The following is a 26,238-nucleotide window of genomic DNA, read 5'->3' as shown; positions in this document are numbered from 1 at the left end:
TATATATTTTTTGTTTTTAAATTACTTTAGCATTTTTATTTACCATCGAAATATTTAATACCGAGTGAAATAAATATGTAAACACAGTTTTAGGATCAAGGTTTTTTTAATATTGATTTTTGAAAAAATCAGAATATGAGCTTTAAACTGTATTTATACACTCATTTTAAAGTCTTAAAATTTTCTTTCGTGATAAGTTTATTATTACTTATCACGAATACAAATTTCCACGAAAAATACAAAAGAGTTTTTATACTGCTTGTTTTCACTACTTTATATGAAATTTCCTTTTTTTTATTTTTATAAATGTATTTTAATGTACTTTCGATTTGTTTTCAAGTATTTTTTTATACTGATCTACTAAATCGATATTCCTCAGCAGTAAGCCAATGCATCTTTATATAGCCTAGGACTACTTTCTTAATTTATTCTTGAAATATTTTTTATTGACTTATTTAAGAAAAATATTCTTTAGATTATTTTATTTAGATTTAAAATTGTGTATTAAACATTCTTTTATTATATATATATTTTTCACTTTTTATGTTTATTTTTGAATGTAGGAATATGTGATGATAAAGAGGAAAATAACTTTTATTGTTAAGTAGAGGGGGTTCCTTTGCTGTTCATTATATTATTATCATTTAAGTATTAAACAGTAAATTTTACAGTTAATGTATTAAAAATGTTATTTTATTAATAAATATTACAATATACAATATAGATCCAAATCACAAATATTCATTTTCCATAATCGTATATTTGATATAGAAATAATAATAATAATTACAGTTATTATTATTTTTTAAAATAAGATTCGATTTTTATGTTTGAGATAATTAATTGACTGAATATTGCTGTAGCACGATTCGTTTAATTCGAAGAACGTAACGCAGTGTAAATTACATATAAGTTAAAGATTTGCTTTTGCTGTATGCGCTAAATATAACAAGTCGTGTCGAAATTTCAATATTAAATTATTAAATCTGGTTAAAATCAATTGATTCATCGTGAGAAGATAACACGCGATTATCAAATCTCATCCTAACATACTTAAAAAAATAGGATGATATGTCACGTTACATAGTGTTACATTGTTAGGAAGAGCGTTGACATATTGAATTAGAATATCAATCCCCCCAAAATAGTGAAAGATTGCAGGGAAATCTTATATCAATTTACAAAACACACGAAGTGCCAAACATTATGTAATAAATAAAGCGTTTCTTACTATATATACAAAGCACCAACTGCCATTATATAATTTATGTCATATAGAATATATAAGCATATAATGCATTTTATAAAATGAACAAAGTTTTATAATTTTATAACAAACTTTTCATCAAAATTCAATTATATTCGAATGTAAAAAAAAATACAACCATATTTTTAGAAAGTTATGAGAAAGTTGAACATTTAATTGTATAATCATTAAGTGAAAAAAGAAAATTATTTTAAGAGAAAATGTATTGAATTATCAAATAATATATTAAAATATTACGAATTAATTTTATAAATTAAATAAAATATTTTTATAGAATATACCCATTTTATTTTAGTCTAACTAAATTAAAAACCATCATTACCACAAAAGCCTATAATTTTTGATAAATTAAATAAAATTCATAATTACATTTTAAAAGTAAAAAAATGTTATGACAATATTATTTTAATTTATTTAAATTTTTGGCAATTCATATTGTAAAAATAAATAAGATAATCAAATTAAAAACAAAAACAAGATTTGAAAAATAATAGAATTAAATCATCTTCAAGTGTAAATTATAAACTATAGTTATATTATATAAACTTTGATGTAAATCAAATTTTATATATATATATATTATTGTATAAATTCTATATTAAATTAGTTGAAAAATAACTCACCAGAGGTCGTACAATAATATTTATATTTATAACTCCGTTCGACTGATTGTTGGTTTATTGAACACGACACTGGCTTGAACATTTTTCACAGAGACGGTTATTGTTATTGATGTTAATATCATTATGTCAAAGGATAATAAAAAATAAGGCGTAATTTATCATTATCACACGACGATAAAACATGTTTAAGAGAAGTTCCATCAAGTATTTAGCATCAAAAATTTTACGACGAGGATATACTTATTTCATTGTAATTTTAATTGTGATATTCATAATAAGCGTTTCCAAATATCAAAACTACAGAGAAACACTTCGCATTAATGAAGGCAAGTTCCAATTTATTTGCATAATTTGATTATTATTAATATTTGGTCGAAGTTTACAAGTGTTTTAAATAGTGAAAAGTTTTAAATTCATAAAAAATGGGTAAAGAAACGATATATATAAGTCTATTATAACTAGAATATATTAAGTGTTTTACTACTACTACAAATATTTAATTAAAAATATTTGAATGAAACGGATATTAAGCTAACAATAAAATAAATAATGCAATTTTTAATTGAAGTTTTTCTGAAACTTGTTGAATTGTAGCCCAATGTTACTAAGACTATATAAATTAATAATTAATTTAATTACAAAATAAATGAAATATAATATATATTTTTTATATTATTAACTCTATATGATCAGAAATATGTTATACTGTATTTAATTGTCTGATACATTTATCAGTATTTATTTATTTATTTATTTTATATACATGATTGATTTTTAAAATAATACCATTTTTTATAACCGTTATAATCTCACATAATAATAATAATACCGTATTTTACGGACTATAAGACGCACCTTAATTTTTAAGCAATTTTAAAAAAAAATACCTATAAGACGCTACGGACTATAAGACGCACCTGAATTTTGGAGGCAATTTTTCGAAGAAAAAAGTGCGTCTTATAGTCCGTAAAATACGGTAATATATTTTTTATTCGTAAATGAAATAAAATTTAATTTTTCAACATCCAATTTATTAATAAATCATATAAAATACTATATACCATATTTTCGCAGAATGACCGCATGCCGGTGTATCCGGGAGGGGGAATGCCGGTTTAAGTGAGGCTATACTTCCCTCATAAAGGGCGCATTAAAAAAACAAATAAGTTACGTCACGTAAAAACGAACGAGTTTTTACTCTAAAACTGTGAAACTGTCAGCATTATATAAAAAGACTACGATTATATGTTTAATTTCTTCATTTTGTCTTATTTCTAATGACGTAAAATACTTTTGGAATTTCGAAAGTGCTTTTTATTGTTATTTGATTCTAAAACGCAAAAATTAACATACTAAATTTAAGAAACTCGCTGTAAATTAGCTTAGCTTAAACCGATTAACATCGGTTTTGTGTGGAATTTCAGAGGAAAATGTTATTTTTAAGGTCAGGGTAGATGGTCAGTATAGCCCACAACTAACTATCTCTACTACTAATGTCAACAAGTCATTGAGTTTTTTATTACTTTTAATTTTATATTTTAATCGCAGTTTAATCGGCATGCTGGTCACCCCCTTTTAAATGCGGCATGCCGATCATTCCGCAAAAATACGGTATTTTCGTAGTACATATACATTTAAAACTATAATATATTTTGTATTTAAGATTAATCTGGATTTTTCTGATACTGAACTATAAAAATTATCCAATATCAAGAAATTATTTGTAATGGCTTCTACTGATAATACCACTCTCATATACTGATAACAATAGCCGTCTGTTAACATAAAGCGGAGTCAGGAAATAAGAATTTAGTGTAAATTCTTAGTTAGTTGATTCTAATATTAAGAGGTTACGTTAAAGCAATTAAAAATTATATAACTTGAAGATTTACTACTTGAAATTATTGTTTAGAGTTCAAACAAATCCCAGCAACTTAAATGATTAGGAACAAATGGAAATTAATGGGCACAAATAATATTTGAAACGAATAATATTTAATATTTAAGGTAAGACTCACGGAGCGAAAAGATAACTTAAAAATACTTATTTACTCGAAAATAACGATAATTATAATTTTAGTGCTGATTACAATAAACGGAGTTTATAAGTGTATTCTTATTTAGTGTTTGGGACACGATAGTATTGAACGATTTAGGTTCGTGAATAGGATTTTGGGTTAATGTTACCCTAGGTCACAAAATGGCGGCGGCTGGATTTTTTCCTTACGTTGGAGACTGCGACGGGGAAAAAATTTTTCCCTCGATTCAAGATGGCCACGTGACCGGCCGCCATCTTGAATAGCTCGACAATATACGCGGATTTTAACCGAAATGTAACAAATTAAAAAAAGCGAAAAAGTAATTTTTTACTTACTTTCCGATGAACGTTGGCTACTTCTTCCTTTCTTTCTTTCCTGTCCGATCCAAGTTTTTCCCGGTTTCGCTAACCTCCAGATTTTCTTTCGGTGCATTTCTTTTCTTCCCTGTTCTTTTTCCTTCGGCCGCTGTTTTATTGGTCGATTGACGTTTTCCTTCTTTTGATGTGGAAGCACTTTCCTGCTTTTTGACATCTTTCCCTTCTTCTTGTTTCCTTTCTGCTTCGTAATCGCCGCGGGCGCCGAAGGAACGGTTTCGGGCTCGCGCCAAATCGGCACTTTTCCACTGCCAGGATATATGTTGTGTAAGTGTTGAGCAAAAATTTGAAATCTCTCGCCTGGTTTCCTGGAGGGCCAATTCAAGAATTTCTTATACATAAACAAGTACATGTACGAGTCAGATAGATCACTAGTATAGTGTTTTGGCAGGTGTTTCTTGTTTTTTAAATAGCCCCAGAGCCGTTCGATATTCTGAGTATGATCTCGTTTTGGGATCGACGAAATTTTTCGAATGATTTACTGTTCTATGTTCGACTGCTACCCCTTCGATGTCGTCAATATGCACGTATCCTTTCCATTCGTCCGTTATTATAGTGCTGCCTGAATTTACGTATTTATACACGATCCAATTCAAAGTATTTTCTGATCTGTCGTTAACCTGACATACGAAGCAATTCTTGTCTTCCCGGCAGATTCCGCCAACCACCCATTTCGTGCTCTTTAATATACGCCCTCTCTCGTACTTTCTCTTACATATGACAGTCTCGTCAATCTCCACTGTTTTATTTGGCCCTCCGATTTTAAATGATGACATATTACTCATAGCAATAAGCATTACCAACCTTATGTGATTGGACCAATCGACACCCGCCTTTCTAGATATGCCTGCCGCAATCGCAGAGGTCGTCGCAGTACACTCCAGACAAAGATAGTTCCATATAAACGACAGAATGCTACCCCAGGAAATGCGACCAAATTTACTTTTAAATGTACCTTCGAAGGCTGAAGTCATTGTACGGCACTTCGTGCATCGCAGGAAACAGCTTTCTCTATTACTCCGGTAGTATAATTTGCATAGGGAATCACAATAAATGCAAATGGCCTCGGTCGGCTGTATTCCTAATTTCGCAGCAAATTTAAATGCGCTATCGATAAGAGGAGGTACACCTAACTCCAAAAATTCGCCTTCCATCAACTTGTAAAAATCACGGCAAGTGCATTTCGACCAAAATTCGTCGTTGGAAAGCAAATCGACTAAATCACTCATTTCCGAACAATTTGTAATAAACTAAAAGAGGGGAGGTTGGGATGTAGGTAAAAAAAAAACAAAGCCTTTCCTTAATTTCTAATTACAGGTTTTTCTAACGCTTAGCGAAATATTGCAATAAAAGAAATAGGAATACTTACAAATACAGGAAGTAATAATAACAAATATTAACGGCTAATAGTTACTGCGAAACCGATAAATCGTTATGAAAAGAAATACGACTGTTCAACCGAACTGCAACACAGCAGCAGGCGTTTCCAACTGGTAGGCAATTTGCATAAAATTGAATCGAAATGAACAGAATTCACGTCACAGATCAAGCATTTGCATATTCGTTCGTAAAACCACTACGAATTACCCGCCGATATTACTCTCGCACGACGTCACGAAAAGGCTCCCTCTACCGTCCCAAATTTACACACACGAAAGTCGCCGTTTCGAGGTTACAGGACAGTCGCCAACGTCGAACTCAGGTATGAAACCGAACAGGGAAAAATTCTCCAAGGCGTCGACGTCACGACTATAGGGAAAAAGTTTTTCCCCACCGCGGTCGCCATGATGGGGAAAAAATCCAGCCGCCGCCATTTTGTGACCTAGGTATAACATTATATACAAATTTATAGAATTTATAGAATTTGAAATCGATGGGTTTAAAAGTACTATTTTCTCATAACGTAGCTTATTATTTTTTACAGTTTAGCTATGTAGAGTAACACAATACGGTAAACTGGAGGACAGTGCAGTTAAATAGATGAACTGAACGAGTACTATAAATAAGTTATAAATAAATAAATAAAAATTATATACAAGTGACTACACTTCGAAACGTCGAAAGAAAAATATCGAATGATCAAAATGCCGAAATTCTAAGTCAGATGATCAAAATACGGAGATTTTCTTTTTTATGACTTTGTTTTTGTGTCATATTTCAATCGATTTTGTTTGTTTTGACATTTATAAGATATAAACTTAATATCTAGAATGAAAAATCAAATTACGGTACATGTATTTTATTAGAATGTATTTTATTTTAGTACAGTTTACTAAAATAATTATAATGCTGTACAGAATGATTCGGCATATCACGTTAAATACTTTCTGTAATTTGAAATAATGCGATTTCTTCAATTTAGATCGAAAAGAAATTATTGTTCGATTTTAAGCATTAATAGGGTTGTTTAATTGAGGCAAAGACTATTAATTAAACAAAGTAAAAATATAAAGAAGGCTTATTGCTACACATTCAAATGACATGTTTAAACTTATAAAAACTGGAAAATGAAATAACTAGATATTTCTTTCATTAAAAAAAAAATTTGTTTTTTGAACATGTGAACGAAACCTGAGAAACGAGTTGTATCTGGATGAGGGAAGGCCTACACAGCTTTCCCTCAGGAGAAAGTGGCTATATAGGCCTTTCTGCAAGTAGACGGATTTACGGATAAAATATATAGTTCTGTGTATATACAGATAAAAGGGTTTCTAGACGTTTATGGATACGCAATATATACGATAAGGAAACTAAAAGTAGAAACTGCGACTGGAATCGATGAATCGTCACGTAATTTTTGTACAAATAATCTATATTGGGAATAAGAGAGCTAACGAGTGAAGCTCCATAGAATAAATTTATAAATTCTTAATTGAGAACTTTCAACAATTAACTGTCATCTGCGAGACTAATCTTTAATTATTTCTTAGTAAATTTTGAAATATTAAATTATGCATATTTTAAATTTCTGGTGAAGAATAGATGGATGAAGTATTCGAAATGTATAACGTCGCTGTGTTAATTTACTATAAATATAAAAATTTTCCAGTTATTTTAAAAAAGGAAATTTTCTTGGAGAAAAGTGTTTTCAATTGTTCATGACATTGCGTACGTGCAGAAATGACAAAGTAATAGCGGTTTAGATAATGAAAAATCAGCATTTTCCTCAAATCTTTACTTGATTGTAGGTGTCGAAATATGCATTAAATTAAACGAATATCCTTGAGGTTGTGTGTTTGGTAAAGCATTTCGTATACTATTCATCGCAGCTAATTCAAAATCTGTTATGGTACAAATATAATCTAATGTTAAGTCATGATCTACAGCAATTTCTGTAATAGTTCTGAATAAACTAATATAGACCAATTTTGTGCGATGTGTCATCGGCGCAAATAACAAATGCTTCAAAGACAATAACAAAGGCAGGTTCATAATTTTCATACTAGTCTATCTCCAAAATAAGAATGAATCGTATACAGTTACTTAAATATTGTTGGTACAGTTTGAAATGTACCATCATAAACAAACAAATTGCTTTACTTAAATAACATTTTTTCTACTAGAAAACATTAATATTTTTGGGTTATTTTTGATGTAATATTTCTAAGAAAATCATTTCCACTTTCTGTTTCAATGTAAATTTGGCTCAATTGTAAATTTCTATATATGTTGATTTTTGTGTTGGAATTTACTAATTCCCTTGAAATTCGTATAAATTTAAATAATTCGAAGTTTTTATATATCTCATTTTGAAAATGAAATCCGAAACATGCAGTCCGTTGATTTATAGAATATGTGTTTCGGTCTTCACGCATCAGCTGAACATCTGTTGCGATCAAGAGACGTTGATTTTCTTTCACAGTATCCTTCCATATTTTGTAAGTCTTCCTTTTCCTCTTCGGCCAGTTGATCTTCGATTATAAATCTGTTTCAGCAGTTTCTCTACTGTCCTTCGTGTTATTTGTTCCATTGTAATCTTTCTCTAATCTTGGCCGTAACATAATCACAAAATGAAACAATTTCTATATCTTTGGTAAGATCAAAATAGAAGAAACGATTATAAATTCCCTGTATAAATATTGATATTATTAATTTTCATTCGAATTTCTTGTCGCAATTTCATTAATCTTATAATACAATAGTCGTTCAAGGTTAAACGAGACTTTTATTTCTACAGACAAAAAGGAATATCCAAAACATGTAAAATTACGTCAATTTTTCGAAATACTCTCCATCTGTATGTAGACACTTCCCAGCGGCGGGGTAGGTCCCTGATACCTTTCTCGTAGAAAGAAGTGAACTGACGTCGTAGCCAGCACAGAACAACTTGCTGAAGTTCATCATCAATTTCTTTCCTCCCACGTGCGCTTTAAGGGGCCCAAACAAATGATATTCACCTTCGATACGAATTCAGAAGCGAATTCATGTTTCCTTTCGTACCCATTTCTGATTACATGTCAACTGTCCGGGAACCCATCTGGCACACATCTCTAGGGAACATAAGTGCTCGTGGATGATTTTCTCAACACTACCGACACTGATGGACACTTCGTCTGCAATGTGTCTCACGGTTATTCCCCGGTTCTCCAGGATAACTTGCTCAACTCGTGCGTTATTCACTGGCGTTACTGCAGTGGACGAACATATCCGTGTGCTTCATTTGCCACCAGCTCGCATCCTTCACCAAATTGTCGACACCATTCGTACACTCTTGCCCTCAATAGCGTTTGGTCCTCATACTGTGCACTCAATTTTCTCAAAATTCCAGCAGGTTTCACTTTTTCCTTTACGAAAAATTTGATTACGCACGGCTGTTCCACCGTTAAGGACACATTACCTTATGTATAGTCTGATAACGAAATATCACATAAATCTACTTTCTACTTTTGAAAAGATTGTTTTCAAAATTAGGGGTCGACTTATACAGCGAGTATAAAATGCATACTTTTACGAGAAAATGATTCAAAAAGTAGTTTTTTTTTTTATAGATTTAATTATACTTATCTAGAAAAATCATTAACATTTATACAGGGTGACCTGTAACTGCTGGTAATAAATGCGTACATTTTATACCTAGAATCTAAAAGTCTCAATAAATATAGATAATTAAACGCAGGAAAGGAGTTAGAGCTTATTTTTTATTTTCTTGTATTCGAGATGTTAAAAACGGTCACGACTGTCATAAAGTAGCAAAGAATTTCAAATGATCCCAAAAATAAAACTGAAGTAAATATGAATCAAGTGACGTTAAAGGTACTGTACTTTCTTAAAATATTAAAATAAAAGGGCACTCCATTGTAAACGAACGACATAGTTATTTTCCATGCTAGGGAACGTTTTCTAATAATTCCAGAATAACATTTTTTACCCAATTCATTGAAAAGACTCGACACGATTCTTCCGAGAATCTGGCGAAACATAAAGGCCAAGTTGATCAATCGTGAATTAATGTTGGTGCCAAGATGGCAAAACTTGGTATGAATTGTTCTCAGTCTAACTATGCTGGTTATGAGAGTTGAACATACTGTTTCTCGTAAACATTGCCGCAAAGAGAATATTTAACAAGAACAGAGTATTTTCCATGCATTTATGCGAAACCCAGTAGCAGTACTCTAATCTAGATGGAAAATAGTCATGTGTCGGTGCCTGGACACATTGAAAATGGCAGGGATAAAGATGATTTTTATGCAAAGTTTGCACAGCAGTTGTTCGAGAAAGACCATGTTTACGAAAAAAGCGCTCCTGAGCTAATATAAAGATTATTTATTATTCGATTAAAAATATCGTCTTCGTTTTATGGCATTCTGCGCGTTCTGGCCTTTTGTTCTCAGTAAAGAAAATGATCGTTGTTCTCTAAGACGATAATACCAGTAAACATTCTTCCATCTGAAATTTGGTAATAAAGAAAGGTTTCGTGATAACGACTTCTGTTATGTTTCCATTTGCACGACTATGTAAATAATAAATGTCTGTAAAACTCCTCTAAGCTATAATTAGTAATTTTTCAGTCATACAATTTTTGTAATTCAGTCACAAAATCACACCATTTCTACAGAATACAGGAACGTTGCATGCAAATTTTTAAGCGCAAATTCAGGTCGACTGCATCTGTAATCTATTAAAAACATGAAAAGCCACTTATTCGAAGGACCTTTGGGACACCACAATTCCAAACTGTCTTCACGCTATCATGTTGATCGTTGTTACGTTTCAGATTTATTGTCTGGCCAGGAATGGAACTGACTTTGCATATGTTTCTCTAGCCATGAAAATTAAATAGGCTCTAACTCATGGATTATATTGGGACTTTTAATTTAATACGCGAATAATATTTATTGCCAACGGTTATGGTTTACCCTGTATTTCTTCATATATTATCAGTCTATCATCTATTTAATTATTTTTATGTTTTCATTAATAATGTAATACATAATAACAAAAATATATTCATTACTATTCTTTAGTAATTAACAACTATATATCCGTATATTGCTTAAATGTTTCTACAGTTTAATAATTTTTAAATATAAATAATTAATTATAAATCGAAAACTCAAATTTCTTCACCGAGAGATTATCTATTCTTTTTTTTATTTTATTATTCTCTAATTTTTTTTTCTCAAGATTAAAATCATTAATTTTTGAACAGTGAACGAAGAAATGGTGAAAGTACTTTAAAAATCCTTTCTCAATGTCACGCGTCATAAAAAAAGTCTGACTGATAAAATAAGCAAAAATCAATTTATGTTAATAAGTTTATTAAGAATGTAAGGGTTCAAGTTACAATTACAACAATTCTAAAAAATATCTAAAATTTAAAAATACAAAAAATGAATTCTTAAGAATTATTTCTATAAAAATAACCAAAGAGCAAATTATTCTTTGACGAATTAATCAAAATGACGGATTTTACTCTGTATATTGAAAATTAAACTTTCGATCACCTGATGTCAATCTTCACCTTTTATCGTCTAAACCGTTCTTGGCTTGAAGTTTGCCCTTGAAACTTTATGAAGTGTCAATATAATCGACAGAAAAAGTATTTTATTAGTTTGCGTATCAATTTTTTTTATTTATTTACTTAAAATAATCTTTTAAAAATATAATTTTAGCCTAATATTAGTTTTGACGATATTCATTTCAATGATGAAATACAGTTATTAATTATAATAGCGTTTTCGTATCTTATTGTAGACATAACAATTCGATAAATTTCGATATAATCTGTCTGTGTATAAAAAATTTGACCTACAAAATATCTAATAAAATTTGAATATGTTCATATTAGCAGGCACGCAGCACAAGTATGCCCGTAATATATACATGAAACAATCTGTGTTAACTTTCTTTTATATTTCAATATGGATTGTATTTGTTTTGTTACAGTTAAACAGCTATAAAAAACTTCAGGGATCGTCTATATGTTACGTAACGCTATTCTTATATTTTTCAGCTACCACCCGACGTTTTCGTAACGCTCCATAATGCATCGTATATACCCACCCCCAAAATTACGTAACGCATATTCTCGAACGATCCACTTAATTGTACTAACATTATTTTATTAATTATTCACAAAGCAGTGATAAACAGTATGGTTTGCTATACAACTCTTCGGAAACAAAAACAAATCATTGTTACTCAAGAGTGGAGATCCTAGCATTATGTAACGTTTTTGTCAGCAACCCACATCTTTGTAACGAATCGTTACGATTTCATTATACTCATCCAGCCATATCTGCGTTTCGTAATTTAAAGACATTACAAGTCCCTATATAACTACGAAAGGACAAAATGTTGTAACTGAAAAATCCAAACAACCAGTTGCATAACTTTTCCGGCAAAAAATATTTATGATTAAGAAATACTAAGACACATTAGTACAAAGTTAAAATTGTGTGCAGCACTATCCGTTATGAATTTTTATTTAAAAAATAACTTTTATATTACTAATTTATTTTTTATAATAAATTAATAATATAAAAGTTATTTTTTGCCTTTTTATAGGCAAAATGCTTAATTTTGAGGGTAGAAATGAATTTTTAAAAAAATGTAAATTCTAATTGCGAATAAAATCTTCATTCAGTCCGACTCGACCCCACTTGAGATATGACATATGACCATTCCTTATCTCGCCTCTCGATCTGTAACCACCAAAATTTAATAGCATAAATGTCCCTTATATACAAGTTACCAAGCCAAACTTCGTTTCTTAATCCTTACCTCATCCTGAGATATTAATTGGAATCGATGCCAACAACACACACATACATATCCTGTGATATTTTCCCTTTTTTTTTTACATTTTTGGGTTCAGGGGTCTTAAGACAAGAGGATCAAATTTTACATGATTAGAATACTTTTCCTGTTATATATATAACAGCAGGGAAAGTAAAACAGAACGGATCAATATACCTATAATATTATAACAGGTATTAAAAACATGAAAAGCCACTTATTCGAAGGACCTTTGGGACACCACAATTCCAAACTGTCTTCACGCTATCATGTTGATCGTTGTTACGTTTCAGATTTATTGTCTGGCCAGGAATGGAACTGACTTTGCATATGTTTCTCTAGCCATGAAAATTAAATAGGCTCTAACTTATTTTCATTGGCTAGAGAAACGTTATGAATAATTTAAAAATTTTCATAATTAAAATAAACTATCGAGGCTAAATTATTAATATAATTTTGTAAAAAAAACGAAACATATGACGTAAACTAAAAATATAGTGAAAGCTGTTTATATAGTTTTATTCTTATAATTCTTTTAAGTATGTCATAATTTAATCTTACATAATCATTAATTTACTATTGTGTCAATAAATTTATCTCAAAACTGCAATAATTTGAAAAAAATTGTAGACCTATAAATTTTCACTGTCGCCGCCCGTCCGTCTTTTTCTTAACCTCAATTCTTAATCTCCTGTTAACAAGTGTAAACAGAAAATTGAATGCCGATAATTAGTCGGAGAAGGAAAGTCAACACAAAAATGCTATAAAACATAAATATAGAAGATATTTCGTGTCATATCTCGATGGTAAACAAAGGCATTATCAAATTGTTTTCAATGTCTTTAATAAAATAATTTAAGTTTAAACAATGCAGGTATAAAATTATAAAAGTATAATATTGAACTTTAGAAAATTTGGATTTGAAAATTTGCTAATTTTGAAAAACTTATAAGTCTATAAAAATTGAAAAGTCAAGAAAAAAATATCCAGCAACACGTTGCTTAACTTTCCCAGAAACATTTGGTGGCGCCATCTGTTATGATATTTTATTTTTAAAATTTTATATTTTTAATTATTATAAAATTAAAATAAAATTTAATTATTATAAATTATTAATATAAAATTATTATAAAAATATTATAAAATTATAATTTAATTATTATAAAATTATTATAAAATTACAAGAGTTAATTTTGACAGCAGAGATGGGTTTCATAAAAATTTTAAATGTTAATAACGAGTAAAATTGTCATTAAGTGTGACCCTACTGGAGGTACACGCAATCCCTTTTATCCCTCCAATCCCTCGATCTTTAATCACGAAAATTTAACAGCTTCAATCCCCCTAATATACGACCCTCTCTGCAAAATTTCAGAAATTTTCGACAAAAACCACAGGAGTTATTAAGTCTGAAAGAGGGTGAACAAAATCGTGCTCCACACACACACACACAAACATCCATACATACAGAAAAAAAACCCAAATTTTTTTTTTTTTTTGCATTTCTCGACGTTTCAAGGTGTCCTGAGTACAAAAATGTAAAAATTTGGAGGGAGGGCCAAATTTTGACCGATCGCGATACTTTTTTATGTATTACAGCCGGGAAAGTAATAAGCTTGAATCGATTTATTAAACTATGGTGTTGCTACAACAATGATGTACTGGTGCTAAAACTTATAAATATTTTATCTTTAAAAACAAGGATAATTTTAACATGAATTTTTTAAAAATTATAGTAAATAAAAATTTTCATAATTAAAATAAACTATCGAGGCTAAATTATTAATATAATTTTGTAAAAAAAACGAAACATATGACGTAAACTAAAAATATAGTGAAAGCTGTTTACATAGTTTTATTCTTATAATTTTTTTAAGTATGTCATAATTTAATCTTACGTAATCATTAATTTACTATTGTGTCAATAAATTTATCTCAAAACTGCAATAATTTGAAAAAAATTGTAGACCTATAAATTTTCACTGTCGTCCGCCCGTCCGTCTTTTTCTTAATCTCGAGAACGAAGTTAGATAAATGAAAGACGAGACTAGATATGGACAACTTAGGAGCAGAAGGCTTCGATTAACTATATACGAACTTTCAGTTTGAACCGGATATTACTTCAATTCAAAATTTTTTCCTGAATGGAGTTAGACAGATGACCGGCACGACTTCATTCTTAATAGGAAAATTATGATGTACAGGGACAAGACACTACTAATTTGAGGTCAACAGCATATATTTTAAATTAAATAAATTAAAAATACGATAAAAAATTGCAGTCCGGTATTATGACGATGTCACAATAAATAATTGCTCGTTCATATTATAAATTGATACATGTTAAAATTAATAATAACATAAATTATCATAAATAAGACTTCGATTACTATATTATTAAAATTATTATAAAAATTTGAATCAATCCTTGAATCGATTTATTAAACTATGGTGTTGCTACAACAATGATGTACTGGTGCTTGTGGAACTAAATTCGAAATATTAAAAATAATAATAATGAAACTTTTACAAAGAAACACTTTTATGACTCTCCAATGTTGACAAAAAGTAAGCTTTAAGTGGTTATTATCGATCTTGTGGCTATGTACAGTACCGCATTTTGTTCTCCGAAATGAGAATAATTTGCTATAAACGACATCTAGTTTAATTTGTAAAATAAATCCTAAAAATAATCATTTAGGATATAAATTAACGAAATTATTTTGTAACTTGAATTGTAAATTAAATTCTGATATTAATAATTATTGCAATAGGATGTATTGATGGAGATAAATCTGAGTTTCTTTAAATGAAAGGAAGTGAAGTTCTTTACTTTAATTATAAATTAAACTTTTAGCTGTAAAATAAACGAATGCACATAGCACAAAAATAGAATTCGTTCTTTTTAAGTGTTAAAAATATTAAGAACCGATTTATTAATACATTCATCAATTTTAATTTAGAAAATTCAAGAATTTAAATAAATTATTTCGTATTTTAGGATTTTAATATTCAGTTAATCTTTATTCTTATGTACCGTAGGATACTATATATTATAAACTACTATATTTTGTAAAGTACGTTCATTTACACAGAACTTCATCGATCATATTAAGTAATACAAAGAAGCATCACCGGTACTCGTTATAATGCTTAAATATTCATAATTTTAAATAAATACTCATAACTTTTTAGATAGAAAGAGTAAATTAATCATCACATTATGAATTTTAATTTTTAAGTCTACTTTTATACGTAATATATATGCAAAAATGTTCATATAATGAGTTAAAATACGATAGTCATTCATCGTACAATAATTGCAAAATGTTCCTAGAAAATAATTTCCGTTTCTTGTCCTCTTAAAAGAAAAAACTTCAATATTTTATAACTATAAATAGAAAAAATATTTTAAAAATTATGTTTTAAACATTATAGTGATTATTGCTGTTTCTGACTATTAGTTGAAAAACATTTATCTCTGTCGAAATTCATCTAGTAAATGGTTCTTTGACCTCACAGGTGTGAAATAAAATTTTTACATATGCTGTTATTCGGCTTTCCTATTCATCACAATGATTAATAGTACATGAAAGTACATTAAACTAATTGTATATTGTATAATAACGGCTGTATATTGTCATGTACAGCCGTTCACTATCAAATATTATCAATAATAATTTCATCGAAAAACATCATTGTAATGATATATAATTCGTTAGAAATCCGTATGAATCTGATTAATGATATTCCTTATAGATGTAAGAAAGGTTATTAACTCATACTTAATACAGGTATCCCACGTATAACACAGTAGTTACGTTCCAAAAAATGCCGTGTTATCCGGCTCCCATGAGTAAGGACACCACTTGTATAGTACATATGAGATTGGGAATGCATTTGTCATGATGGCTCAAGCAGAAACAAGCATCTCTTAATTGTAAATTTTATACTTATTTGCGTGCTTGTTATTCTAATTTGTGCTATACCAAACAAAGGACTAGTGCAAAACATAGGATTGCGTTTCAGAAGTTAGCAAAAGTGTACTACAGTAGATCCCCCTATAACACGGAACTTATCTACCGTGTTATAGGGGGGGTCTACTGTATTCTTTTTCGTTACTACGAGAAATATGTTTATTAAACCAATCGATAATTTATTTCCAATTAGTAATTAATTAACAATCACAATTGAAAGTACTGTATTACGTGTTAATATTAATCTTAGTTAAACGAAGGCGTTTTATTTTTACAAAGTATTATCATCTTCTGAGCTATTTTATTGATCTTGATCAGAAGTATCAGAAACGTTTTCATATTTTTTTATTTTATCATAAATTTTTTCTGTATGACGAAATAAAAATATGTTATTAACCGAAAATTTGTTCTAGCGGGTCGCGTTTATTCAGTTGAATACCGAGCGATTTTTTTTTCCAGAATTTGTGTTCGAATACCGAGATATTGCTGTATTTTGTTCGTCATTTTTACGAATGAAGTAACCGTAGGTATTACTTACCTACGGTTAAAAAAGTTGAATAACACTTGCCTAAAAATGTTTAAATAAACTTTACTAAATACGAAGATTAATTTATTAAAAAAAAAGAAAACACAGTGATAGTCTGAAAGCAACGACAACGACACCTGGTTGATAGGAAAGTCAGTACAACTTTTTTCTTCCTTGTCCTATCAGTTTTCATTAAAGTAAACCTGACGAAAAATATGATATAATTTCATAATTTCAATATTCTAAAATCCATGAGCAAATTTGAGACAACACGCGTGCTTACTTGTAAATAAATATATATATATCGAATAACGAAGTTTACGTTTAAAAATTGTGAAATTTTCTACGGCAGATTTCCAAAATCGTGTTAGAGCGAAACCGGAAGTCGCGTTGTACGAGGGATATCCCCAATTTTCGAACCGTGTTTTAGAAGTATCGTGTTGTACAGTACGTCGAATACTTGTAATTGTAATGATTCAAATTTCTTTAAGTTTGAAATTTTAAGCTAATTTGACTTTTTCTTCTTAAACAAATGATTAAAATTGTAATTTACAAGAATAAGTTGTAATTGTTAATTAGATGAGAAAATTTTTAAAAAATTGTGATGAACTGTACGGTTATAATCGTACAATACATGCATATTATATGGATTCAGATCAAAACTAAGTATGACAAAGTAAATATTTATTTTATAGTGAGTTAAATATGGATCAATTACGACTTAATCCTCCTACTGATTTACTGAAAATTGTACTAATATCTAAAGTATTTGCATAATTCGTAGAAAGAGATGTTCTGCATAATGGTATAAACGTTTATTAACTTAAAAAGTAACGTTTTCATACTTGTCTACACGGAAAAAGAAATGATGTAAATGAAATTTAATAATAAGTTATCACAACAAATACGTTTTTCATGCCTGGAATAAATTATTGTAGGCCTTTCAAAATTCACTTTATTTTACTTTATAATATACTTATTGATTTAGTATTTCATTTATAAATAATGGTTTCATATTCTGAAATGTAAATATTGAAATACAAAATCTATTTCTGTTATTGAAAATTTTCTGTTTTTTGCCATTAACATCGCTGCTTCCGAATAAGCCCCATTTTGCCCATAATGCCTAATCATCCCGCCAAAAGGCGGGCAAGCAAGCAAGCATTTTGCTCCACCCAATGTATGATGATAAAATGTAGATTACGTAAGAGTTCTTTACTCACGTTTGTTATCAGGATTACAAAACATAAATATTGTTTATAGCCTACTCATTAACCTTTGTGTAATAATGATAAAAATTTGAAAGGCAAATAAAATTTTAATAAAATACACTACGAAGTAATATATTCGAAATCTTTCAACATTTTTCGATAATATTAAGAATAAAGTCGTGGAAATTTCGTTATGTATGTACGCAGAAAGAGTCTGTAAGAGCAGCCGGTACTAAACTGTTATAAAGCAATAGTTTGTGATAAAAAATCTAGGTGATATTTGACATACTAGATGATATATAACGATTTTATAGTCTTTATGAAATATGATAACTGGTTAAAATTTTTATTAGTTTTTCTTCATAGTAGCGTTTTTCCGCTTGGGCATGATCCTCAGGTTAGATCTTTCACCGTCATTTGTTTCGATACTGCGCATTATCTGAATGAGCACAAGTGGCCTTTAGATCTGCATGGATCGTATCTTGCCATCTTTGTTTTGGTCTTCCAAGTGGTTGGCAACCAATGACTTTCAGATTGTAAGAAATATTTATGACAGTATTGGGTGGAGCTACTTGGAGAACATGTCCGAACCAGTGTAGTCGCCTTTCACGCATTTTTAGGTGGTGAGTCAGTGCCTCCACATGGTGCAATTGTAAAGGTGATCATTATAATTCTCGTCGCATCCTTAATGGATCCAAAACCAAGTCTGTGAATAAAGCTAAGACATCCGCTACCAGTTAATATACAAAGCTGACAAAACGTCTAACTTTTACGTAACTTGTCACTTAGAATAGTTACAGGAAGTTAGAGTAGAATCATATAACTTAAATTAGTATGTCAATATACGGTAATAAAAATATGCATAAAATAAAAATTTAAAAACAAATTTATAAACAGACTGCAGACTACTTATAGTAATAAAGTAAGATTTATTTTATCACAATAAGAAAATTAAATTTTTTAATAAAATAAAACAAATTTACAACCAAAAGAGACAACAAAAAATATGAACTTCTCATGTAGCCTATTTTTAAATTGGAATGATAACACAGTTTTACATAACGTGATATGTTTTGTTTATGTAGATTGCTTATGTCAAGTATGACATTTACATGTTGTTATAATCGACATTTAATGATAAAATTCTTGATTTCTATCGTACATTGTATAATTACCGCGCAATGCTTGAGGTGAGATAAAAATGAAATGGATATCATAATAGACACGTAGTGCTTTAATAGATAATATAGGCCTACAGTATTTTAGTTAACATTATAAAAATTCGTATGCATTACATGCCTTTAGATTTTCTTGATGCTTCCATTTATACATATTTTTGGTTTATTTAACAAAATTGCTAATATATATGAAATCTAAATTATGGTCACAAAACAAAAATTAGTTTATCTTTTCTTCGGTTTCCTAGAAAATATTTTATAGGAAATTAATTTTAAGAAAATGTCTTTAAAATCGATAAAAATATAATGCCGGAAACAACTTCGGAAACGATATTATTATTAGTAAAATAACGAAATGGTTTCAAAGTACTGGAAAAAGAACAAGGATGGTATTTTTGATTCACCTCGAGTAATTTTACAGTAAAGTAAATACACTTTGTAATTTTGAGATTCGATAGACAATTGTCTGTCTTCATTTCCAGATAAATGACTTTACTTATTGATAAATTAGTAGGTGCGGAGCTCAAACGTGCCGCTAATATGTGATATACATGTTTCTTTTATGTTGCAATGCTAATAGTATTTGTTATAATTATATACCAGTGGCGTGCAGTTCGTGGAAACTGTGAAAGCACCGCTTCCCTTGTATTGTGCGATTATTTTCATAAACAAATTTTTATATCTTTGTTTCAAGTTAATATATCTATTTTGGAATTAAAATAAATAAACTGTTTATTCTTGTCATTTCCAATATTTGTTTAGGCCTATAATTTGTACAGAACACAGCTTAATTTTTATGGAACACAGCTTTGGAACACATTTTTATGGAACACAGCTGAATTATACTCGATATTTGATCATTACAGCTTTCCTATCATCAAATGTCACCGCACGCCACTGTTATATACATGTATTTATAAGAATAGTATGGGGCTTTGCCACCCACTCGTTCAAAATTTCATGACATTTATCGATTTTCGGTGTTGCCGTTTTTATTTATTTTTTATTTTTTTTTCGGGACAGAAAAAATGTCGTGACGATTTTGATTTACAAGTAATTTCTACAGAAGAGTAGATTTAGGAATCGGTATGAAACACAGAATTATTTTGGATTAATGGCGTTGATTGGCTATGCGCCAGCGGATATTTAGGAAAAATATTTATATAATTTAAAAATTTTAATTAAAAAATTAGTTCAAAAATTAAGTAAGTAATTGTCGGAACGTAGTGACGACTAATACTTGACTTCGTGCATTTTTTGTCCGCAGAATAACTCTGGAATGAGTTGTCCGATCTTGATGAAATTTTCTACGACGACTCATCACCACTCAAGGATGAACTGATTAAAATTTCAACTTTCAAAAATGATCCGTTTTTGTAGAACTGGATATAAGTTTTTTTCTTCAGTATGGATCATTTTTGAGAGTTGAAATTTTAATCAGTTAATCCTTGAGTGAATGTGAGTCGTCGTGGAAAATTTCATCAAGATCGGACAACTCATTCTAGAGTTATTTTGTTGACAAGGAATGCATGAAGTTAAGTGTTAGTCGCTTCCTGCACGCACGTGTAGAAGCGCCATCTGGTGGTCGGAAAATATGACAAGCATTAAAACGGTAATTTTGAAAGGTAAATGTCGCTAACTGGACACACAACAAATATAAAGAATCTTTATAGAATAATAAGTTTAAACAAGTTTTCTTTTTAAAACGTGGTGCAGCAGCGATCAATATTGATGGCTTTACGATCCATTCTCTCCTTCGTCTTCCTATCGTTAGTACGAAATTTCGATCTTTAAATGGAGAAGCTGCGCAGAGATTCCAAATTGAGATGAAGTCGCTCAAATTCATCATCATCGATGAAATGTCAATGATTGGTGCAAGAATGCTTTACATGATCGAGAGAAGATTGAGAGAGATAAACCCCGAGAAAGATTAGCCGTTTGGTGGATTCTTTATCTATTTTTTTGGTGATTTTCGTCAGCTTCCTCCTGTTAAAGATACTCCTCTCTACTCGAGTGTTTTTACAATGTAATGTCCCAACAATATAGGGACCTTGTTGGGACATTACATTACATTCGCATTTGATTCTTTTGTGAAGTTCATTGTACTTAGTAATTCTCATAGACAAAATAGCGCAGATAGTTGCTTCACAGATGTCTTACAACATCTAGCTTCGGGTGATTTCTCTGATACGGATCTGAACATTCTGACGACAAGAAATCGAGCCTATTTATCCAGAGATGAACTCGATCAGTTCCAAACGGAAGTAGAGCTATATCCAACAAACGAGCAAGTTAAACAAAGCAACGAAAACTTCTTGCAGTCAACTGGATGCCCTTTTGCTTATATAGCAGGGGTGGGCAAGCAAGAGTTCAGTGGAAGCCGAAATGTAGGTTTTGCAAAATGCATGGGAGCCGCAGTTCTGTACTATCGTGGTGGATGGTATTGTAAGGCTGGAAAGGATAGCACTTTCAGCAAGAGCCGCATGTAACTCAAAAAGAGCCGCACTTGCCCATGCCTGTTATATATCATCTGAAAACACTGCAGATATTGCCCTGCCTTCGTCCAAAGATGACTCAAGCTCTTGGTCTCTCGGTCCCTCCAAGTATTTAAATCTCTCAGTTAATGCCAGAATCATTCTGAGAGTCAACTTATGGGTGCAAGGAGGTCTCGTCAATAGTTCACTAGGAACTATACGCTACATTATATATGTTCCTAATGCTCGCCCTCCAGCTCTTCCTCTGTTTATTTTAGTGGAATTCGATAGCTATCAGGGACCTTTCATCTATGATAATCTGTCTCCAATAATCCCCATAACACGCACTTCGAACGATGGCAGTATATTGCCATCTCGTAGACAGTTTCCTGTTACCTTAGCATACTCGATGACTATACATAAATCACAGGAATTAACTCTTCCAAAAATCAAAATAGATATAAGGGAAAAAAAACAGCTATCGGTTTTATCTATGTTACATTGAGTACAGTGAAAAAAATAACTGACATAGTATTTTTAAAGAGTTACAATAAAGATCGCAACGAGTCAATCTGTAAGTCCAAGGCCTGTAGTGATAGACAGAATTTCATGAGACATTGGCATAGCAATTAATTAATGGCTTATTCTGACCTTATATTTGCACCTTTAAATAATCCAATAGAAATCATATATATTGTCGAGAACGAATGATTCTTTGTTTCTTTTTTCCTCATAATCTAGAAAATAAAGGTGCGAGCAGCTTCGTTCTGACTACACGCTGATGTAGCGTTACTTAACTAGTTTTAAAAGATAAAATATAACCCCGCCGTAAGGAAACCGAATCCACCGCCATTATTATTGCCGGTATAGGAATTGTTTTTGTCTCAAACAACTATAAATACAAAAACTATAAAGAAAATATTTAATAGATAATAACTACTGTCAAAATATATGCAGATTGCGACAAACTTTTAAGTGAAAAGTGCTATAAGTATTTCGCCGATTAAATCTTCGAAAGGAGAAGTACTTCTGAATTGCTAAGCTGGATTTGTATGATTGGCAGAATATAGATCACGTATAGATGAAATTTTGATCCAATTGATTGTGTGACATTTTTTGAAGCTTATTCGATGCATTTTTTGGCTCTATATTACCGCACAGAAGCTGAAAAGCAGAGAGATTGAAACTTTTTTGTACTGCCCGGCAGTGCTGCAAAGCACCATTTCAAGGGGTTTAGGGCATTTCAAGGGGTAGCAAAGTCTAAACTTTAACCTTTAACTTTTTCTAGGCTGAAATAATGCGTTTAAAGAGGATATACAGTAGAGAGTCGTCAATCGGAATCAATTGGGGACTGGGGTTGTTCAGATTAGTGATTTGTTCGGATTACCGATTATGTACGAAAAAATATTTTAACCTATCCGATGTTGAAATCTTTCTCTGTTGCGTGTCGCTTCGTGTTGAATTTTCGTCGATTTTAAGCCTAACGAAAATTTTTATAATAATAATCGAGGCTATCGTATCGTTAAAAATTCTTTCTTCATTTTGTACAAACAAAATAAATATATTGAAGAATATAAAAACATGAAAATTATACTTTAGAAGTAAATCTAGTATCAAAAACGTTCGATTCAGCACGACACAGTCCGACTGAAAATCGTTCCGATTACCGGCGATTCCGATTACCCGGGTACAGATTAACGACTCTCTACTGTATTTACTACCGTAACTATAGATATATAGATATTCTTTTATTTTCATTTTTAGGTGAAAATGTCAACGATTTATTTTTGAGTTATTAATTTTATTAAATTTTAAATTTATTGAAATTTTTTAACATAAAGAGCAACAGTTATGATGTCTTCTCGGATTGGCTATTTTCTATAAGGCCGACTCTTCGGTCGCTGAGCGATCATCCTCCTGTTCTTCCGGAGTATAAGCGAAAAGCAATAGACTCCTCTATCAGCCAAAGGAAAGCAACAGTTATGAATTATACTCGATATTTGATCATTTTTAAAACAAATTACTATACTATATTAAATTATTTAAATAATATTTTTAATTATAGTAATAATGCACTTATTCATTTATTAAATATATATATATATATATATTTTTTTTTTACTTACAGAAAGCCTCCGAGATCCATCATTTATTACTATTCAATATACTTTAGGAAGATTAGGAAATCAAATGGGGACTTATGCAACATTATTTGGATTAGCAGATTTAAACAACAGAACACCATATGGGTTTCACTATATGATGAATTACCTCAGGCCTTATTTTCGTGTTACTGCTGGTGAAATTTATGATGTCCCAAGTTATATGAAGAGAGAATATGCTTTAAGAACTTATTTGTACCCAGAAGATAAACATATACCAGCCGACAGAAATTTTTTAGGTGGATATCAGTTTCCTTATTCTTATACATTTTTTCATCATGCTAGGCATAAAATATTGAAAGAATTCCAATTTCATGATTATATCACATCTTATGCCTTTTCTATTTTGAATTCCTACAAACAAAAACGTCCAACAGCACTGCTAATTGGTGTCCATGTCAGAAGAACAGATTATTGCTCATGGTTAAGACATTACGATGGAAGGGAAATTGATTTAAAATATTTCGAAAAAGCTATGCTGTATTTTAAGAGAAAATATCACGATGTTATTTTTGTAGTAGTTAGTGACGATAGGACATGGTGTAGAAAAAATTTGGGCCATTTACCTGATGTTGCCATACCACCGGAACCTGAGAAACCTATATACGACATGGCTACTTTAGCTTTATGTAATCATACCATTATAACTTATGGAACATTTGGATTTTGGTCTGCATATTTGGCTGGTGGCGAGACTGTATATTTTGCTGATTATTTAGCACCAAATTCGTCATTTTTATTGCATCATGTGCCTTACAATAAAACATATTTACCGAACTGGATAGGTATATCTACTACAAAACCTGGTTATTGGAACACTTTCAATTACAATAAAAAAACGAAGTTTTGCCCGTGACAAAAGCTAAGCAGAGTGTAAAAGTAATTTAATTATAGATTCTTACAAATGTTTAATTATTAATTCTTAAAAATTCTTAACTGTGCGAACAAGAACTTAATGGCGTAAATTTAAAATGCAATTCGTAAAATTAAACAATGGGATCGGTAATATTGTAAATTCTAAAAATAAAGACAAGATTATTTCCAGACTAAAACAAGTAAAAATACTCTTTTTTTTTTTTTTTTTTTTAAATCTGACTTCGATATCCATTGATGAGGCTTGACTGTATGAAAGCGAAATGCATTTGGATTGTATAAACTTATTGAAAATGGAGCTATTGGCAATAAAGATTGTTTTTTCTTCGTTATTTGTTTGTCTGCTGAACTGAATCTCTCGAAGTCGGAAAAAAAGAGTATTTTTCCTTGTTTTAGTCTGGAAATAATCTTGTCTTTATTTTTAGAATTTACAATTTTATAAAATGAAATGTTAGAAAGTCAGTTTAATTTTACATATGGGTGTGTATCAAAGGAACGACAAAGTGAAGATGAATTTCAAAGGGTAGTGACTATTAGTATAAAAAAAGTTACATCACAAGAGAAATACATTTGTTTTCTTTTCACGTGAGAGCATGTTTAATAATAAAACAATTATAAAAGAAGACCGCACAGATCAAGGAGTAGAACGGAGAAAAAATCCAGATTGAAAAAGTTGTCAAAAGGCATGACACCATCCCTCGCACAAATACCTCTATGGAATTAATCACAGTCTGAATTTCATTATACTGCACTGTATTTTACTACATATATGTAAAATTTAACTGAATTTTTGAAAGTACTTTTCATTACAAATTTTATTTGATTATAAGTTATATATACTAGATTTCCCCAATGGATGTCCGAAATGGACATCCCTAATTTTAATGTACTTCAATGCCAGCTGGATGGCCGAGACGGTTAACTTCCTCAGAGCCGTAGGCTGACAAGTTAACCGGCTGGGATAGAGTTCGACGGAGAACCGCAGGAGATTCTCGTGGGCAGACTGTTCCAGATATGTCAGGGCCCGTTCTTCGTTTTGCTAAGCCCATAATGTGGAGGGCCCTATTGTGGACTTAGCCGAACCCATAATGAGCTTAGAAATGAGGCCCTCTTTTGCCCACAGAGTAGAAAGACCTGAAAATGAAAAAAAAGTTTTAATTTGTTTCGGGAATGCAGCTCACATTTTAAACCATGATTATTCTATATAATGTTATACGATATATTGTATTTTGATATATTTATTGTAATTTACAATGATTGATAATAAACACAGACCAAATTTAATAAATTAAATAA

The 26,238-nt window shown here is 30.5% G+C and overlaps 1 protein-coding gene across 2 annotated transcripts; it reads left to right on the top strand.

Moving 5' to 3' along the window:
- The first annotated feature begins 1,960 nt into the window (after positions 1-1,960).
- LOC136979028 (galactoside alpha-(1,2)-fucosyltransferase 2-like) lies at positions 1,961-26,238 on the top strand. Of its 2 annotated transcripts, none has more exons than XM_067274904.1 (2): positions 1,961-2,216; positions 24,036-26,238. In XM_067274904.1, exons 1-2 carry the CDS (start codon positions 2,072-2,074, stop codon positions 24,923-24,925), a joined length of 1,035 nt encoding a protein of 344 aa, XP_067131005.1. In that variant the 5' UTR covers positions 1,961-2,071; the 3' UTR covers positions 24,926-26,238. The 2 variants fall into 2 exon arrangements, with proteins under 2 accessions (XP_067131005.1, XP_067131004.1); XM_067274903.1 differs by having other exon boundaries at positions 1,961-2,220; positions 24,040-26,238.

The sequence above is a fragment of the Centruroides vittatus genome, unplaced genomic scaffold, assembly GCF_030686945.1.
Source record: "Centruroides vittatus isolate TY-2023 unplaced genomic scaffold, ASM3068694v2 contig_575, whole genome shotgun sequence".
Taxonomy (NCBI): domain Eukaryota; kingdom Metazoa; phylum Arthropoda; class Arachnida; order Scorpiones; family Buthidae; genus Centruroides; species Centruroides vittatus.
This window is presented reverse-complemented; position numbering and strand designations above follow the sequence as displayed.